Source organism: Brachyistius frenatus, unplaced genomic scaffold (assembly GCF_029030835.1).
Source record: "Brachyistius frenatus isolate BFR_SWC_R1_liver_20210118 unplaced genomic scaffold, ASM2903083v1 Contig_4, whole genome shotgun sequence".
NCBI lineage: Eukaryota > Metazoa > Chordata > Actinopteri > Embiotocidae > Brachyistius > Brachyistius frenatus.
The window spans coordinates 7446047-7463938 of record NW_027210603.1 but is presented as its reverse complement, the minus strand read 5'-3'; the positions used below and the strand labels follow the sequence as shown (position 1 = coordinate 7463938).

At 40.9% G+C, this 17892-nt stretch overlaps 1 protein-coding gene across 2 annotated transcripts in view; it reads left to right on the top strand.

The window, feature by feature from the left end:
• Positions 1-17892, top strand: part of cdh4 (cadherin 4, type 1, R-cadherin (retinal)) — a 195328-nt gene that overhangs the window by 63226 nt on the left and 114210 nt on the right. For both annotated transcript variants that reach the window (XM_069713535.1, XM_069713545.1), the window contains exon 3: positions 17335-17358. In XM_069713535.1, coding sequence (XP_069569636.1) covers positions 17335-17358 — 24 coding nt within the window. The remainder of the gene's footprint in view (positions 1-17334; positions 17359-17892) is intronic.

Here is a 17892-nt window from a genome sequence, read left to right as displayed (position 1 = left end):
TTTGGCAGTGTAGTAATTAATTTATCTCTATTGATCTCTTGTATCCCTCAAGCCTTTCAGCAGGGTGGCCTGAAAGCTGAAAGCTGCATTGTTGATTGAATGCACAGTCTATCTTCCGATGCGATCACAAATCAGTCCCCATAGGGGAATAGCTGGGACCGTGCCAGATTATGTTCTTTCATGCTGCGGTGGTAATGATTCATTTCATCGTACAAGACACAAGTGACTGCAATTGCAGGTTCTGTAATGGGCAACAGCCTCTGCCCTGCCAGTAGTCACGCGAACTGTTGTAGCAAAAACTCAACCTGCAGCCCAGGCACTTATGGCCTAGCATACATATCAGACACCAGTTTATGCCCTATATTTTGACCCTGCTGCATTTAGGCATAGAAGTAGCAAGATGTTTCAGGTTCAGAATAAGCTGTTCCTGCCAGCTTGCAGTGCAGCCTGACATTTACCCAGAACAGGGTAAGTAAAGATAGAAAAAAAATAAAAAAACGGAATATTTGCCTAAGATCCTTCAACTCCCATCTCGTCCCACCCCCATCACCGCCTCCTTCTTTTCAGGTATTATATTTCTTCTACACATCTTTGGTGAGTAGGAGGCGCCTCTGGCAAACAGATGAAAAGAAATGATCTTATTAGACCTCTCCAAAACATCTCAGGGAAGCAGAGTCCAGAGCATGTCCACTGCAGTTTAAAAAAAAAAAGAAGTTTGCATAACAACCATTGAATTCATTACTCACTCAATAATGCAAAATCTCAAGTCGTGAACCTGCTTCATACCTTTGGGATAATAGAAACTTTTAGTCAACTGGATTTCAGTTTCTTTATTTCTTCACTTATGTTTCCCATCTTAACACAGGGGTGCAGTTCTGGGAAATAAATAGGTATCAAAGAAAGGAAAGGGAGAGAGAGAAGGTGACAGTGCTGGAGTAGAATGATAGGGGCAGTAATAGCATAAGACAACTCAACAGGAGGCAAATAAGTGGAACTACAAGCTGCCGAAGCAAGATGGAGAAGGGAGAAAAAGTAATGATTGCTCACCTTATGTCAGCCTTTGTGACAGAAATGACTTGGAAGTTTGGAGACTGGCGTTGTCATGGAAACTGATTTTTGTGCTGCTGACAGGCGGGTGGTCTGTGTTTTTTTTTTTCCATGGAATGACAATGCCCGCTGATAAAGATGTCATCTTGAGAAAAATAAGTGTTGGCCGTCAATGGACCTGAGTGCTGACATCGCCTTTGCTGAAGCCTCGTATTGTCCTGAGCAGTCCGCTGAGGATTCTGAAGGCTGCTCGGTGCTCAGTCCGTTTTATTTGAATTTGGAGATCGCTTCCCACAGGGCCTGTTTAAGATAACATACTGCAAGAATCCCGATGTGACATGTTACCAGCTGTGGCAAAAAGATACAGTGCTGCCTTTCAGGTTTGATGACGGGTGAATGGCTGTGGAGTGACTGAGTGTGGAAGCAAAAAACTGAAAACTTGACTGTCCACTTAATTGTGAATTCAGTCCTTTCGTACCTACACAAATTATATCCTCAAGAAGTAGGCTAATGAAACTCATTACTATTAGAATAGGATTAGCGGATGGATGGCTTTGTAAGCCATCAACCAACACACCATGAATCTTCCAGAATATTCCAGCTTCTGTGTTAATGATTATCAACACCAGTGACGTGCTGTGTCTTGGACACAGTCTATCCTACTATTGTTGAACGAGTTTCTGTGCCTGAGGCAAAAGTCCTGTTTATCATGTCCGGGCTGTTGTGCACGGGGGGCGCATGTTTTAATTAAAAATTCTCGTATCTCTCTCTCCAACATTGGGAGGTGTGATCACTGCCTGTCACTTCAGCTCAACACAAACATGTTTATTTTTGGTCCCAGATTCATTTAATGGGCTTGTCAAAACTGATGAAAATTAGAGGAGGCAGAGGCGGCTGATAAGCCCCTCTGTTATTAGATGGGCTGGAACTGTTGTTTGTAGGCCTTAGTTTGTCCTGTGTTGATGCATAAATGCCAGCATACAACTAGCCAGAAATCTAAAGAAAATACATGACCCCGCACAACTGCTAATTCATTCCAGAGACAGAAAATCATGATTAAAGTTAGCTTGACTCAAACTTTTAAGAATAAATAAAGCATCTGTCACTTGTAGCTACTGAAGAATCTCTGCCGTCTTCAGCAGAGCCTCTACATTGCAGTCTGCTCGGTGTTTTCTGAAATGTAGAACAGTAGAGGTAAATAGACTTGGGAGCAAACAAACTTCTGTTCTTATTCTCACAAAAGAAAGCAAAAGTTGGATTTTTCCAAGAAATCCTCCGAGGGCCAGAACAATGGTGCACCAGCGGTACGTGGTGTGCATCTGATAAAGATGTATATTAAAAAAAAAAGTAGGACTTTTAGATCTACATCTGAGTGTATGCTAGTGTCACTCTAGAACTGCATGATGACAACTGTATTTCACCAAATATTGGGTCAGGTTTTGCTGTTGTATTGAAATAAATCCGATTGTAGTTTATTGGCACTATACAAGACTGAATTGTGGAGATGATGGAACTTTACTGCTTTTCTGCCACCCATAATCCAACACATATTTGCTCCACAGAGGGTGGTTTTATTGAAAAGCTCCTCTAATTGAGGTTACGAAGACAAATGACATTATGACATATGAATGCAACCGTCTGCTCCCTATGCGGGCCTTAGTAGAGGGCATAATTGCATTGAACTTTTATCGTGTTTGTTGTTCAAGTCAATTGCCATCTCATGAAAATGCACATATTGCACATCTGGAACATGACTCAGTCTCTGAGAGGAAAGGGGGGAGCATTAAAATGGAGGAAAAAACTGCAGGACAATGAAGGCAGTTTGAGAAAGAAAGACAAATGAGTAGGCAAGAAAAGTAGTCATAACCTTTAAATATCTCCGATGAGCAATCAAATGTCACAGCTTTATCAGATGATGAATCCAGAGATAGAAATTAACCAGAGCCAAACGTTTTGGCAAAGCAGTTGTGGTTGAACCTGCCGTTCATGTGATCAATATAATGTACACTATACAGCATCTATAGAATGTATATAAAAAATGGACATTGTTTCTGGGTCTGACAAATGAAGCTATTGCGGAAGTGCCTTAACGACTGATAGCCATTACGGGCTGGCTCCAGAAAATCTTTGAATTACATTGGCCCCCATGCAAAATTTGTTTACTTATTTATGGCATACTAAGATACAACAATTCATCTGAAAATAATGCCTTAATTAATTACATATTAGGCCTCAAAGAAAGGTATGTTTGGGTATGTGCCTTGTTTGATTGACATGCCTAGGGTGCAGTCAGGTTACTGGTATAGGTGGGTGGATGAAGTGCTCACATATTCTTAGTCAGATCCATCCCTCGCTCCTCCCATTTCTGGCATCAAAAAACCAAGATGGCGACGCCACGACACCTTAGGACAGCAATTCACTATCCAATGGAAGAAGTAAGTTTGATTTGCTGCCTGACAATATGTGTCCAACAATTAATTGAACCACCAATATTTTTTTTATGTGACTTTATTGGATTAATCCAAAGCTCTGTTAAGGGTAAGAAGCTGGACAGATAGATGATTTGGAGCTTAAGAAGACCATCAGTAGCACAGAATCTGGAAATTTGTAGAGAACATACATTTTATTTACTGTATAAAAAAGAGCTGGTAGGAGTGCCACGCCTAATGCTCCTTTCGTAGCAGAAGTAAAAGCCTCTATGACTACGGTTAGTTCTTCTTGATACAGAGGGATATGAAATTAGAGTTTACTCAATTTATCACATAATACAGCTGAACACATAATAATGCAATATTACGATAGGTGAAGGTAGTTTACTGGTATTAAAGTAGTGTATGTTGGGTATTTGAGTGCTTTGTCCTTTAAAACGTAAGGTGGTTCCCAAATGTAGCCATAAAGCACCTCAATACACACACACACATGCTTGAAACATGTGGGCAAGTGCTAAAAAATAAATGCCCCTAAGTGCTACCTTGGTCCTTCACAAGAGGGGATTGAAATGTGTTCTTTGGCCACTTAGTGCCTTCACATATCTAAGTTCTCTGTTTGACCTTCTCACTGTCTCAGTTTCCAGAACCAATCTCATCACCTCTTGCGTGACTCACTCACTCAGGCTCTCTTGCTTTTCTGCCATTTTCCTTGAACTCTATCCAAAAAAAGCAGACAAACATAAACACAGAAACCAACGTAGAGCCAATTGAAAAAACAAACTTAAAGCTGTATTGTTTGTTTCATGTGTTGGGCCGCACTTTTTCAGAACAGTAGTAAACTGTTACTTAAAGTCAACAAATTAATGTTTCTTTGGCATTGTTCCATGACATACTGTGGCACTTGAATTTGAATTCCATCAGCAGTTGTCAATGGGTTATACAAGTGTGTTTTTATGCTTGTTTTATAGATACACAAATGCAGGATTTCAAATCTAGTAGAAGGCCTCCTAGATGTACATTACAATAAAACAAATTATTTGTTGTTTGGTAAATACAGCGTCAATGACATTATTGCTGTATTTTGTAAAACCATGACATTTAAAGACCGTTGACATTTTAGGAGCACAGAGGTCAACCTGGTTGTTGTCTCCATGGACCAGTTTAGCACCCGGTTATAGTGAGTCTCCCAGTCTGTCATGTTTTTGTGATGTCTCCAGGAAGCAAATCGGCACAAGAGGTCAGTCGGAGGGTTCGTTGGTGTTTGTCAGCCAACAGCAGCGTCTAACTTAAAGCTTTAGGAAGAGAATGAAAAGATGTTCGATTGAGACTGGATAAAGACTTAAAATGTCTCTTTTTCAATGAAGTTATTCAAGTTCAACAGCACAAATTTTAATGTGGCAATTTAAATGTTTTTTTTCAATACATTTATTTAAGTTGAGCAATTGAAATTCAAATAAATAATGTAGATTCAGTTTTAAGTGACACATATTTCTATTCACAGCTGTCTGACAGAAAGGTAGAGCGGTGAAAGTGTTGTTAATATAGCAAGTAGCTGCTAAAAAAACCGTCTGTCTCATATCATCATCATTAAAGACGCTCAACTGACATTAAGTGAGTTTTAGTCCAGCCGAACTCACATATTCACCTGTTCTTACTGTTCATGGCAGGGCTTCATGTTTTAGTAAACAGCTGTTTTACACATTTTTACTTGGGAGTCAGAGCCAAGCAACCTGTTTTAGAACCACACTGCAGCATCTCCGAGGAGGCAGAGTCTACACGTCAACATGCATCTCATAATGTATTGCACCGCTCCTCCGGCAGACACATAATAGCGCTCTAACAGACCCAGGGGAGATTGTTAAAATAGCGCGGCAGGTTAGCTAAGACTAGCAGTGAAGTATTCCCATGTGGGGATCATCAAATAGACACCTAAGGGATTGATGGCAGCTTTTGGCCGCCTCCTAATAGTCACACATTGGACAGACATGACTACAAGGATGAGTCTCAGGTGGATGCGAAATACTTCACAGTACCCGTTAGCTGCTGGTTGTCAATAGAGGGGTGTGTGTTGGTTGCTTGGTGAGCAGACAGCCGTGCTTTTTGTTGGTTTAATGGTTAAATGGGGTTGCACGGGGTGGGGGTGGGGGGCGGGCTGACAGAGAGGAAAAGGAAAGAGACTGTCTGTCTGCTCGAGAAGTGCCGTTTCTCCTCTACCTTCGTCAGCTCCTATTTTTGCTCATTTTTTATTTTTCTCAATTTTTTTTACAAACTGTAGAGCATGTGACAGAAGCGGAGGTGAAAAACAGCTGAGGAGAAGCTGTGAAGGCTCTTCTTCAGCGTCCGCATCTACATTTCACCCTCATCATCTCCCGCCCAGACTCTGTGGATCTACACGGTGTAATTAAGCACCTTCTATCCTCCCTAGCCTGCCCGACTCTTGATCTCCCCAGGCCCTCCGTCATCCTTCACTGGTCTTAATGACAGACATTTATTTAATTCAGGCCAGTCGGAAATGAGATACGTTTCGATAGAGGAGGACACACTGTCGAGCCGGAGAAAAAGAAAAGAAATTGAGAATGCGTGTGTCTCAGCCCGTCAATTGCCACCTGTCTGCTTCTCTGGCTTCAAGTTATTTTAGAACAACTTTATTGCCCTGACGGTCGATTGCTCGTTGTTTTGTCCCTGGCTCCATCATGACTTACTACAGCAGGCCCAAACGAGCCAGCAGGAAAATTATGACAGAGAGGATGTTGCTGAAGATGATGATAGTAATGATGATGATGATGACGACAGGCTGCTGATGCCGTCGGTTGGTAATGTGATCGCATCCACAGAACAGGGCTGATTGCTTCCTCACCGCCGCCCTTTACTTCTTTATATTAGCAGAAGCTCTGGCATTGGGATACTGCTCTCCACCAAACGGCAGCGTCTGACTCTGTATGCTGGTGGAAGCATTAATGTGTGTGTGTGTGTGTGTGTGTGTGTGTGTGTGTGTGTGTGTGTGTGTGTGTGTGTGTGTGTGTGTGTGTGTGTGTGTGTGTTTGAGCTCTCCTTGCTTTGTGCAGTCTATCACCTTCCAGCTCTGATACAGTGCAAAGAGGAAACTGTGACAGAAGACCTTGGTTCAGACATGAAGTATATTTAAATTTCCACTCTTGACGTGCAGACATGTAAGCACGCACATACACACTTGCAGGTGGTTGCGCACACACACACACACACACACACACACACACACACACACACACACACACACACACACACACACACACACACACACACACACACAAACATGCACACTCAGCCAAATGCAAATAATATGAGATAAAGCGCACACGCTCTGCCTACAGAAATACATGGTGGCTACAGAAAAGCACTTGGCTGCCTAAAGCCCCTGAAGCACATGTCAACTCCTCCCTCCGTCCCACATTGGGCTCTGCATTTTAACTAAACATCTGGCTGTGTCAGCACCAGTTCATCACAGCAGGGACCCACCAACCCCCCTTATGCCTCTGTGTCTGTCTCTGCATGTTGGGAGGCAACATTTGGAGAACACCATGCATTACACATGGTGATTCGTGGTACTCCAGTGTTTATGAGATAGCGTTGCACATGCATATTCATTTGGATTTAATCATCGGCAGGATTTGAAATTGCTGGCCTAGACGGGACAAATGTGTACAGTACAGCCAGCATGTACCCACAAATGACAAATGCCCTTACACGAGATGTTTGCATGCTGAAATAAAACCACCCACTGGGACACAACAATTAATCGGCCGCTACCTGCAGTGCATTAACATTAAGGTTGAGTCACCCCATTAAGTGCATTGATCCTCCAGGGAAAATGTTAAATTGTTAGCTGGGATAAAGTACAAATAGCTCGGTTCACACTGGATCCATTTGATTTTTAACAGCATGCAGCATACATTATTGTACACACTGTGCACAACAGGACTGGTCAGGCTTCTAAAGGCTGACTCAGACAATTGTTGCATGTGACCTGACCATGTAAAAAAAATATAAGAAGACAGATACCCCGCCTTTGGAACTGTCTATTCATTTAACATAGGCCAAGTGTGGAATAAGACATGCTAAATGTTTTGTTGAAACTGTAGTCTTTCCCCATCTACAATTTCATATCTATAGGTGAAGGATGAATGAAGACAGAATTGTTTTTTCATCTTGTTGGTATTACCACTGTTGATTTAAATAAGCTTTTGAGTTACTGTATTTTGTTTCCTTGAACACAAGAGCCAAATTGACAATTCTCAAATGAAAATCAAACAATGATTTTTTTTTAATAACAAGCCCAACACGGACTTTGTTAATCCTTGTGTATCTGACTTACATGTGACAGCCAGAAGAACTATGTAGCATCTGCCTATTTGAAATGAATATATTTGCTTTTTGACAAGGCTATTGGCAGGACCTTTACCTGAGACACTGGAGCCTTGTGTCGTAACTCGTATATGACTGGTGAAATTAGTAGATGAGCTCCTGACAGGCTCTCTGATGGAGGACATTTAGAAGTTAACATCTCTGGAGAAAAATGATCAAACCTCTTAATCTTTTTGGATCTTTTTCTTGTAGACGATACAGCAGATAAAATTTGTGTCGACACATTCATTTTCAGTGATGTGTCAATATGTGCTACATGGTTTTCCAGGATGAATTCTCACCCGGATGCAGTGGTTGTCTGTAACTAAGGCGATGATGTCAAAACGCATCAAAGACTCCTAAAACTCTCAAGTGTTGTTAATGTTGTTAACAAGTCCATATGGTGTTTTTTAACTGCTACAATCATAAATGAAACAAGCAGTGATATGCGGGCCCTCGCATGTTGCATGTTGGGGAGCCAGCAGGTTGGGAGTGGACACGGCCGTGGAGTTTACCATGCCTGATGCATGTGCAACGTTTGGTGTGGTTTGGAGCACCCCTTGACCTTAAACATCAACTTCCTCTGTCATGGCGAAACATCAGATTTTGCCGCATCACCATGGCGACGCCCTTAGACGAAAACGCACGAGCTTCACAATATATCGTCATCAACGTCTTAAGGCCATTCTGACCCGATTTGATGTGGATGTAATCAACCAGCTCGATGAAGCATGTGAAAATATGAAAACATTTATTTCCTGTTGCCAGCAGGTGGTGCTATGACTGACTGAATATTACCATAGAGATGTCTTAAGGGCTGGAATGTTATCATACATGAAAAGTTTGAAGGTCAGTCCAATTTCTAGTTTCATCACGTGATGTTCAAAATGGCCGACTTGCCATGGGCACACCATTTGACGAAAACAAATTCTTTTAACGACGTTTCTTCCCAAAAGTGCACTGACACAATCCCAAGTCGGTCCGACAAAATCTGTAGGAGGAGTTCGTTACAATACGACGTGTGAATTGGCAAAAATGGCGACTAAATTCAAAATGGTGGACTTCGGGTTGCGTGTAGGTCATGGTGCCAAGAGACTTTTTTGTACATCTTGGTGTGATATACAGGTCCACTGAATTCCGTGCAGGTAAGCAAATGTAGCCGCCGAGGCTGCAGTTTAGGGGGCGCTATGGAGCCATTTGGCAACGCTCACTGGCAAAACCACTAAAATACGTACATTTTTGCAAAACCACTAAAATACATACATTTTCGCCAGGAGTGATGCGTGTGCCAACTTTCATGAGTGTCTGAGTGTGTTAAAGCCGCCAAATAGACAATTCATTTTTGAGGAGAATAATAAGGACCGAGAATACTAATTTCTTGCATTGCAATTGGGCTTCCACACCATTCGGTGCTCGGGCCCTAATAAGCAGTCAACACCATGGCTGAGCATCTACACTTCGGAAATTGCAGTGACAGCGTGATAACAAACGTGGATTCAGACAACTTGTGTTTCACACTTTAAATACATCCAAAAAAAAATAACAATCCTGTCAACTTGTAGGGTGCCGCTTTTCATATCATTGAGCTGCAGGTAAGCAATGGATCGGTGGGTGGAGATAGAGGTGTGCACTATTTGCATGTTCATAGAGCCAGACTTTTATATGAAGGCAAACGTGTTGAGTTACATCTAAGCCATTTTAAGGGCATTAGGGGAATTTTTTTTCTTGAAAAAAACCCCAAAACTTTTAGATATGTAATTGTGTTGAACAGAGATACATTTTTAGAGGTTTAATCAATGCCAGGGGACGTACAGTTCCGTCACCTTACTTACCCAGGGCAGTCCTCTAGTTCAGAGTGCAGTGCACGTAACCAATGCTTAACTCTGAAGAAAAGGGGCCTTCAGTGATTACAGTGTATTGGCAGTTGGGTGTGAAACAGCACTCTCCTGAAGTGCCCCATTACCTGTGATTTAAAGTGTGGACAGAGCAACAGGCCGACCAATACGATCCCTCCTCTGACGATACCAATAGTATTCTGCTCACGGACACGAGGGCTGCAGAGAGAGTGAGAGAGAAAAGGAGGCAGATTATGGCGGAAAAAAATAGAACTTATTCATGAACAGAATCAAACTCTCTACCATAAATAACATTGTGTCATTCATCCTTTTTACTAACTGCGTTTCGACCGTGGCTCCAAAAAAAAATCTACATGTTAAGTGATATGCATCAGAGAAGAGGCACTGAAAAGCTCTCTACTTTAAGTGCATAGTCATTTTTTCATGCACTATTCATCACAGACCTGATATTAACAGCAAAATGTGTTTGTTTTGAAAGCATTGGAGCCAGGCTAAACTTTACCGAGATATGAAGGTACTTTTGTGTCTTCTTTATACAAGCATAAGAAATAGTTTTGAGAGAAAATTTCTCGCACTGCAATTACAAATCAAGTTTTAACTTGATGAACCAGTTACATCCAGTCTGATTTGCAACCAAAACTTTGTGACTCGAGGCAAAATTCGCAAGTCTGTGACCAAAACCAACAAAACTGTAAAGAATTTATTTGCAATCCAAATAGTTTTATTGTAAATGCTTACAAATGTATTATTTACGAACTTGATTTCTGATTGCCGTCCAAAGAATTTGCTCTCAAAACAGATTTTATAAGGCTTGCGTAGAAAAGAAACAAAACTTTCTTCGTACAATCACGTATTTATTTTTGAACTGGGAGAGTTCAGCTACACCTGCCGAGCACTTTCGCCTTTACATCGACAGCAAAGAAAGAAAGGCCGCTCCAACCATTAGTGATCCCATAGTCTGCAGCAGGAGACACTCGGATACTGCTGGCCTGCCAAATATCGTCAAAGTGAAATACACGTGGCTTCAAAGGCATTTCCCTGTTTGAATCACAAACAAAACACAAACATTCTGTTTATCTGTAATGCCAGTCTAAACTCTCACTGTGTGGTTTCTTGCCGGCCAAGAGGGAGTCATGACTCACTGCAGAACAAGCGTTGTTTGTGTGTCTGCTGCTCCACAGCTCACACCTTCAAAAATGTTGTTGTTTTTTTCTCACTATATCAGCACCTCCTCTTTTAGCTCTTCAGTTCATCACATTTCCAGTAGCAGTAATATAAAAGTGAACTTCTGAATTACATGTTGGTTTTTTTCCTGAGTATTACCATTTAATGCTGTTCTAGACTTCAACCCAAGTTAATGTATGAGGGACAGATCCAACTTTTTGCTCCGCTTTCTTTTATTTAACAGACAAAGTTAGTAGTTCCATTACTTTCGATTAACATTTTCCAAACAAAACATATGACCAGCTAATTGCTTGTTATAGATTAATCTACCTAACAGTATATACAGCAGAAATACAGGATATGATAATGCATCACTCTGAAAGGAGCTATTTTATATAACCGGTATTTTTACTTTCTGATAAAGCTTAAAACCTAATACACATCATCACCTCAAAAAGTTGATATGGTAAACATGTTATAATACTGTTGCCTATTTTCACATCTGACATATAGCATTTGTTTGATGTATAATTTGTTTCCAACTGACGATTGTCCAATATGCCCTCATAGCTAACCTGCCTTGGTGGCACACTGGGCAGGAGCTGCATGTTTGGGTTTATAAGAGATGTTTTTTTTTGTTGCCGAAAACAGCTGCTCAATTAGGTTGATGATGGAAGTGAAAGTAAACCAAACAGAAAAGTTGCAGGCCACACAACCAAAACAATCAGCTGTGGGCTGTATAAAGCTGTGGAGTCAGGTGATGATTCTCTATGGGCCTGTGACTAAAAGAAACTCCCTGCACATTACATTTAATCATTTGATTTATTGTTAAAAATATAGAATAGCACAGCCTACAGAACCCTGGGTTGTTGAGGATAAATCTGTTGTACACTAATCTGTGGCAACTAGTGGAACATCCAATATAAGTTCATCAGATGCACACAAAAGATAGTTTTGCACATCTTATGTAAATCCCATGTTATTTTATTAGCATTTTCTCATATTGTGAACACATTTTGAGAGATAAACAGTAATCCCAAACAAGCACATACAAAGACTAGCCCTACAGTGTCAGCCGCCTGTCTGGAGAGAGACTTCTGGTCAAGTACCGGGCATTATTATCTGCAGGCAGGAGTTGAATGTTGAAATGCCCATTGGAAGCAGTGAATAAAATATAAGCTTATGAATCTACTCTAAAAAAAACACCAAAAAAAACATATTTAGGCAGTAGCCATACTTAATGTGTTTCATTGAGGGTTGAATATACAATTGCAGTCTCCACAAGGGCCCTGTTATCACAAAACGTTAATGCTCCACGTCGTTGTGCTTACATTCAGTCACTTCAGTACAATAATTAATCAAAATAAACATACAGCGCGTGACAATAAGGCTTTTATATTCAGCACTAATCAGACAACTCATTAGGCAGTAATGAGCCAACTCTGTCTGCTCTTGTCATGTTTGGGGGAACTTGGGCACACGGGGAGAAGTGTTTGTGTGTGTATGTGTGTCTGCCTATGGTGCATTAGCACACACCACACACATACAGCACACACACACTTCACACACACACACACACACACACACACACACACACACACACACACACACACACACACACACACACACACACACACACACACACACACACACACACACACACACACACACACACACACACACACACACACACACACACACACACACACACACACACACACACACACACACACACACACACACACACACACTCACTCCTGTAGTCCCACTCCAATTATGGCAGCATCTCACCCGGGAAGAAGCCCACTTACGCAGCATTCACTTTATGAATAATTGATTGTTTGTGCCAGTATTATATTTGTAAATACACATTTGCTTTCTGATTAATAGTTTTCAAGACATACTCATTTGTTCAATTTGATTAGACTTGAATGTATTATTTATTAGCTGAAAATGCTTTGCTGGTTATTAGTCATCACATGGGCAACAAGAAGATTTGGCATAAGGACGCATCTGCATGCAAACAGAAGTCCTCACATCAATCCACACTCATTTACATGGCAGGTGGCACCATTTTTGTGATTTAGACTGTTCAGATGGTGTTAACATTTTGACTACATTTTAGCATGTGTTAAACATGCATGTAAGACCTACAGTCTAATTTTGAAACGTTTTTAGACATCTATACACACAGACACACGCAGTGTATCAAATGATCAATATATTTATGTAAATTTAAACTGTTTTTATGCAGAAGCACCAGACATATTAATATCTGGATAAGTGCAGAGAAAAAGGTTTCAGAAAATGTCTATCCGGATGTAATTAAACTTTTTTGCAAGACCTCAACATGTTTCCTTCATGTTGATGATGAAGGAAATGAGAAACTGTGACCTTTTGTAATGATGTGGGAGTCTGCATCATTACTTGCTCTTACCACTTGTCTTCACAGCAGCAGTCAGCTTCACAAAGAACCAGGTGGAATGTGTTGGATGAATGTAAAAAGAAAACAAATAAGTTTGTTTAAAAAAATTAAAATTAAAAAAAAAAAAGTATTTATTCACAAAAGGGCCATTGTCTATTCTCTTAATCAAAAATAAGTGCAAATAGAATAAATGTATTTTAATGCTTTACCTTGTATGTATTTATCTTGATATCAAAAACGTGTTTTTCTCAGTGCAAAACTCCTGGAATTGACAAATGACACGCAAACTATGGTGCCAAATTACCCACCTTACAAGTCACAGATGTTCTGCACATCAGTTTAACTGTATGAAGCTTTGTGACGTGACCCATTGGTTTTCCTGTAGACTGGTTTTGAATCAGGGTGGATGGCTTTGACCGTGATCTCGGCAGTGCCGGACTCCACCTAACTTCTAGCTCATCCAAAAATGGGTAAAGGGGTGGTGTGTGGGTGGAGCTGAGCAGGCCGATGCAGTCTGATCGGTGAAACCAGCGCTGAGGAGTGTCTCTGTCTGTAGGGCTCTGGATGACGATCCATAACTGGGTCCCCACAGGCCGTTAGCCAATTTAAACAGTACGTACTTGGCACCCAACGCAGCCCTGCCCTTAATTAAGTGTAATGTTAAGTCTAAAAGGATTTTAAATGGGAGAATTTCTGAAAGTTTTACCCCCATATTGTCAAAAATGGGGAAATTAGTTACAGAGATTAATACAGTTTTTTTGTCCCAGGATAGAAATGTATTCTAATGTGAAGTTGGGTATTTTAAATTGGGGCTCTATGGGGATTCACTGTTTTTTTTATAGCCTTAAGTGGCCATTCAGGGAGCTGCAGTTTTTTGCGCTTCTGCGTTGGCTTCATTTTTCAGTCCCGCGTGTTGTCTTGGTTAACCTATCTACCGTATAGCAGAGCACTGTATTGTCTTCTTTGTGCCTTTACAGGGAGGACTAGCTACTGGAGATGATAAAAACACATTTCAGATTGTGAAATCGGCTCTAGTATTTTGGCTCGGTCAAATTGATGCAAGACAGCAAGCAATGATATATTAGATGAAGATGACACTCTGTAGTACTTTGTTTGAATTTGTTTATTCTTTGTTTGTTTGGTTCCTTAAACCTGATTACTTTCACCAGAAAAGAAGTGCTTTACATCATGCTGTTCAGTCCAGATAGTGAGACATGGAGGAGATGCAGACAGGTGAAACTACTGAAACTCAGACAGTGCGGATTTTGAACGATTCACAATTCACCTGGCAAATCTCCGCTCCTCACCCAACAAAATGAACCAGCTGTTTCTCTTCGATGAGGCCAACAAGGATTTCGCACATTCTGCCCTGAGCATGAGTGACATTAAAGTGTTAAATTTTCCAACGTGTTTTAGGTTACACGTTGGCTCGGTTAGACCTTCTCCCCGGACAGTTTGTTTATGAACACAGTGCTTGAGTGACATCTCCCTGATTGTGCTGTTAACTTCATTGCATCGTTAATATGCAACAACCTACCATCTAACTTCAGCCTGAAAGACGATCTTATGAGAGCACTTGTTTAGTATACAGGTTCACTAATTGAATACACACTGAAGTCACCCACCAAGAAATCAGGCCTGTTTGGGTGTTGGAGCATTTTGAGTGGCTGACTGTGACTGGTTTGGCTCTTACAGTATGTACAGTGGTTTTGTGCTATTGCTGAAACCCTTTAAACCTGTTGCAAAGACTTTGTGGGCAAATGCTCTGGCATGGTGCATCATCGGTGTGTATAGGTGGAATTGTGACTGTGCACGTGTGTGCGTGTGCCAGTGTGTGTTATCGTGATCCTCGGGAGTGTTAGCAGGCCAACAGAAGAGAGAAGGAAAAGCAGCACTGCTCTGCACCATATGCCAAGTATGAGCCTGCCTGCCAATTTGTGGGGGATACTGGCAAGTGCTAGCAAAGCTGAATTCTTGACAGAGGGAGATGAATAATTGAACATGTGCGAAGCGAAGTTCTGTTGGATGGAGCGGAGTGCCATTTTACAAGGAGAAGGGGAATGGAGACAGTCCGACTGTTGAAAAGCAAATCTCATTTAGATAGTGATGTGTTTGTTTTCTTTAATAAGCAAGTCAAAAAGTTGCAGAGATTTAAAGATGAACTTGAATGGATTTATGGTGAGATGTGAGCGTTTAAAGAAAAAAAAATGAGAAAAAAAACCCCAGCTCACTGGCATTTGTGCATTTTGATCATAACAACCCCAAACCAAACAGGGCCAAAAGCTGTCATGTATCTGAGAAGTTTGCACCGCAATCACACAGAAAACTGAGAAAATAAAAAGGCACAGAAAAAAAGAAGACTGTTTGAAGAGAAATCTGTAGCTTAATCAGTTTAGTGGAGACATTTATTCAAGTGGGGTGTGCATTTGATATTCAGATTTTAATAATTTAGCAGACATTCCAGACCAGCCTCCAGTAAATGCAACGTAGAACTAACTTAAACTGTTGAGCCCTTGCACCAGACGCATTTAATTGACCAGCAGTACAACCGAGTCTTTTGACAATATACTGATTGGTAATAATGTGGTGAATGGAAACCATGAAGTAGCCTACCAAAACAATATATTTTATTCCACATGCATAAGGTAGTCATGTGGTGTGTAGCCACTTTTCAAATCCAAGAGTTCATGGAAACAAAAATTGAACAGGCCACCAGAGCAAACATTAAACATCTGCATTTAACAACTGGTTTAGACTAAGTTGGAAAAACTTATTATGGCAGGATTTAAGAGATTTACATGGAGGATGAGGCAGTTTCCCCCAAATGTACCATGTGTTCAATGTTCTTGTTTTACTTGGTGTCATCATTGCAGAGATAGTTTCATCCATTTGAGCATCAACCTCTTCAGCACATCACAAAGCTAAAACGGACTATATTGCTGTTTGTTTAAAGGAAGTTAGTACAAATCATCCTCAGGGGAACTTCAATACATGTACCACATTTCACTGTGATTCATTCAATAGTTGTTATAACATTTGAATTAAAGTGACAAATGTCAACCTGCTGGTGTTGGTGTAGGGAAAGTCCACAATAAGTGCATTCTAGTCTGAACGAGACTAGTAGTTTGTTGAATATTTGGATTCCTCTCAGCATTTCTTGTTAAAGTGGCAAATATTCAACATTATCATATAATGTTCTTAAAACAAATATATTCCTGAGAGATGGGAGAGTCACCACAGAGCCTTTCCCTTATACTTTTATTCAATTTTTTTTTTAAAGCAGATAGGACAGTAGGATGTCATAAAATCCAGAATTTTGAAATGAAGCGTATCTGATTGGAGTTGGTACTTTTCTGTATTTTAGTAAGCTTTTATGCATTGTAGATCAAAAATGTAAGCAATGAATGCAAAATGGGGCCAAAGAGATTGCTTTCGATAAAATCTCACTAAGAACCTCCGCTAGAGGACAACAGAAGGGCATGGCAACCAGGAAAAAGGCATCAAGAGCTTCCAAGGCTGCATCTCCTCTTTCTGTCACCTAGCTGTGGTGTCAAGGTCTGACTAAACACCGCCCACGACGAAGGGTGTATATGAGTGCCTGTGATGTGCATTTACAATATCCCGCAATTCTCCTGTTGAGTAAGCTAAGAGCAATGTAGACATCACGACAAGTGTTTGAAGATAATGATGAATCCCACTGCTCGAGGCAATGACAAGAAGTATAAGGGAGAAAACAAACTGTATTCTGGTTAAATGGTGGTGCCTGGATAATAGACAGAGACAAATGTGAGGGACTACGCCGTTGTGACAGCAAATTTTCTCCAATTGCAGTCTTGCGTTCTGTATGTCACTGCCCAGCTATTTTGGTTGACTTTTCATTAATCCTCAGAAATTGATCTGTTTCCTTCTCTTGTTTAATGGTGTCTTTAGTATTGCAGTGACACTTTTTTCTGAAACCTATTGTGTTCTAATCATCATCTTTTCTCTCTCTTTCTTCCCCTGCCCTTTCTTTCCTTTTCTCTCTCGCTGACAGATACCACCCTGTCCAGTGAACGTGGTAAGTACGCAGCCACACACTCCTTTGGTTTAGAGCCATCTATGTGTGGAGTCAGCCAAGCAGCAGCGTATAGGGGCTGTTTGCGTTGATGTGGAAGGAGCCATTCTCAGATGTTAGCATCAGTGGGGGAGAGTCGAGCCACAAACATCATTTGCATCACCAGGAAGCTATTTTCCTCTCCATCACGTTCCATGTCACAGCAAATGTTGAATTGAGGAGAGAAACATCAAGCGAAGGCAATTATGAAAGCAGCATCCACAGACCCATGTGGCCAATCAGAATTTGAATTTAGCATATTTTCTCTGCACGCATTTCGCCTCAACCTACTTAGTCAATTTACCCCCTTTTGACTTTTGAATAGCATTCAATAAGGAGCCAATAAAAAGTATATATTTTTCAACACATTTCCATGTTGTCTAAATGGAGAGTGGATGGATTCCACCACTGTGGAAGTCTCTCCTTTTATTCTGAATTTGACTCCCGTCTGTTGTGCTGTTATTAATGGCTTCCTGTGCTTGGAGGAACACTTCAATC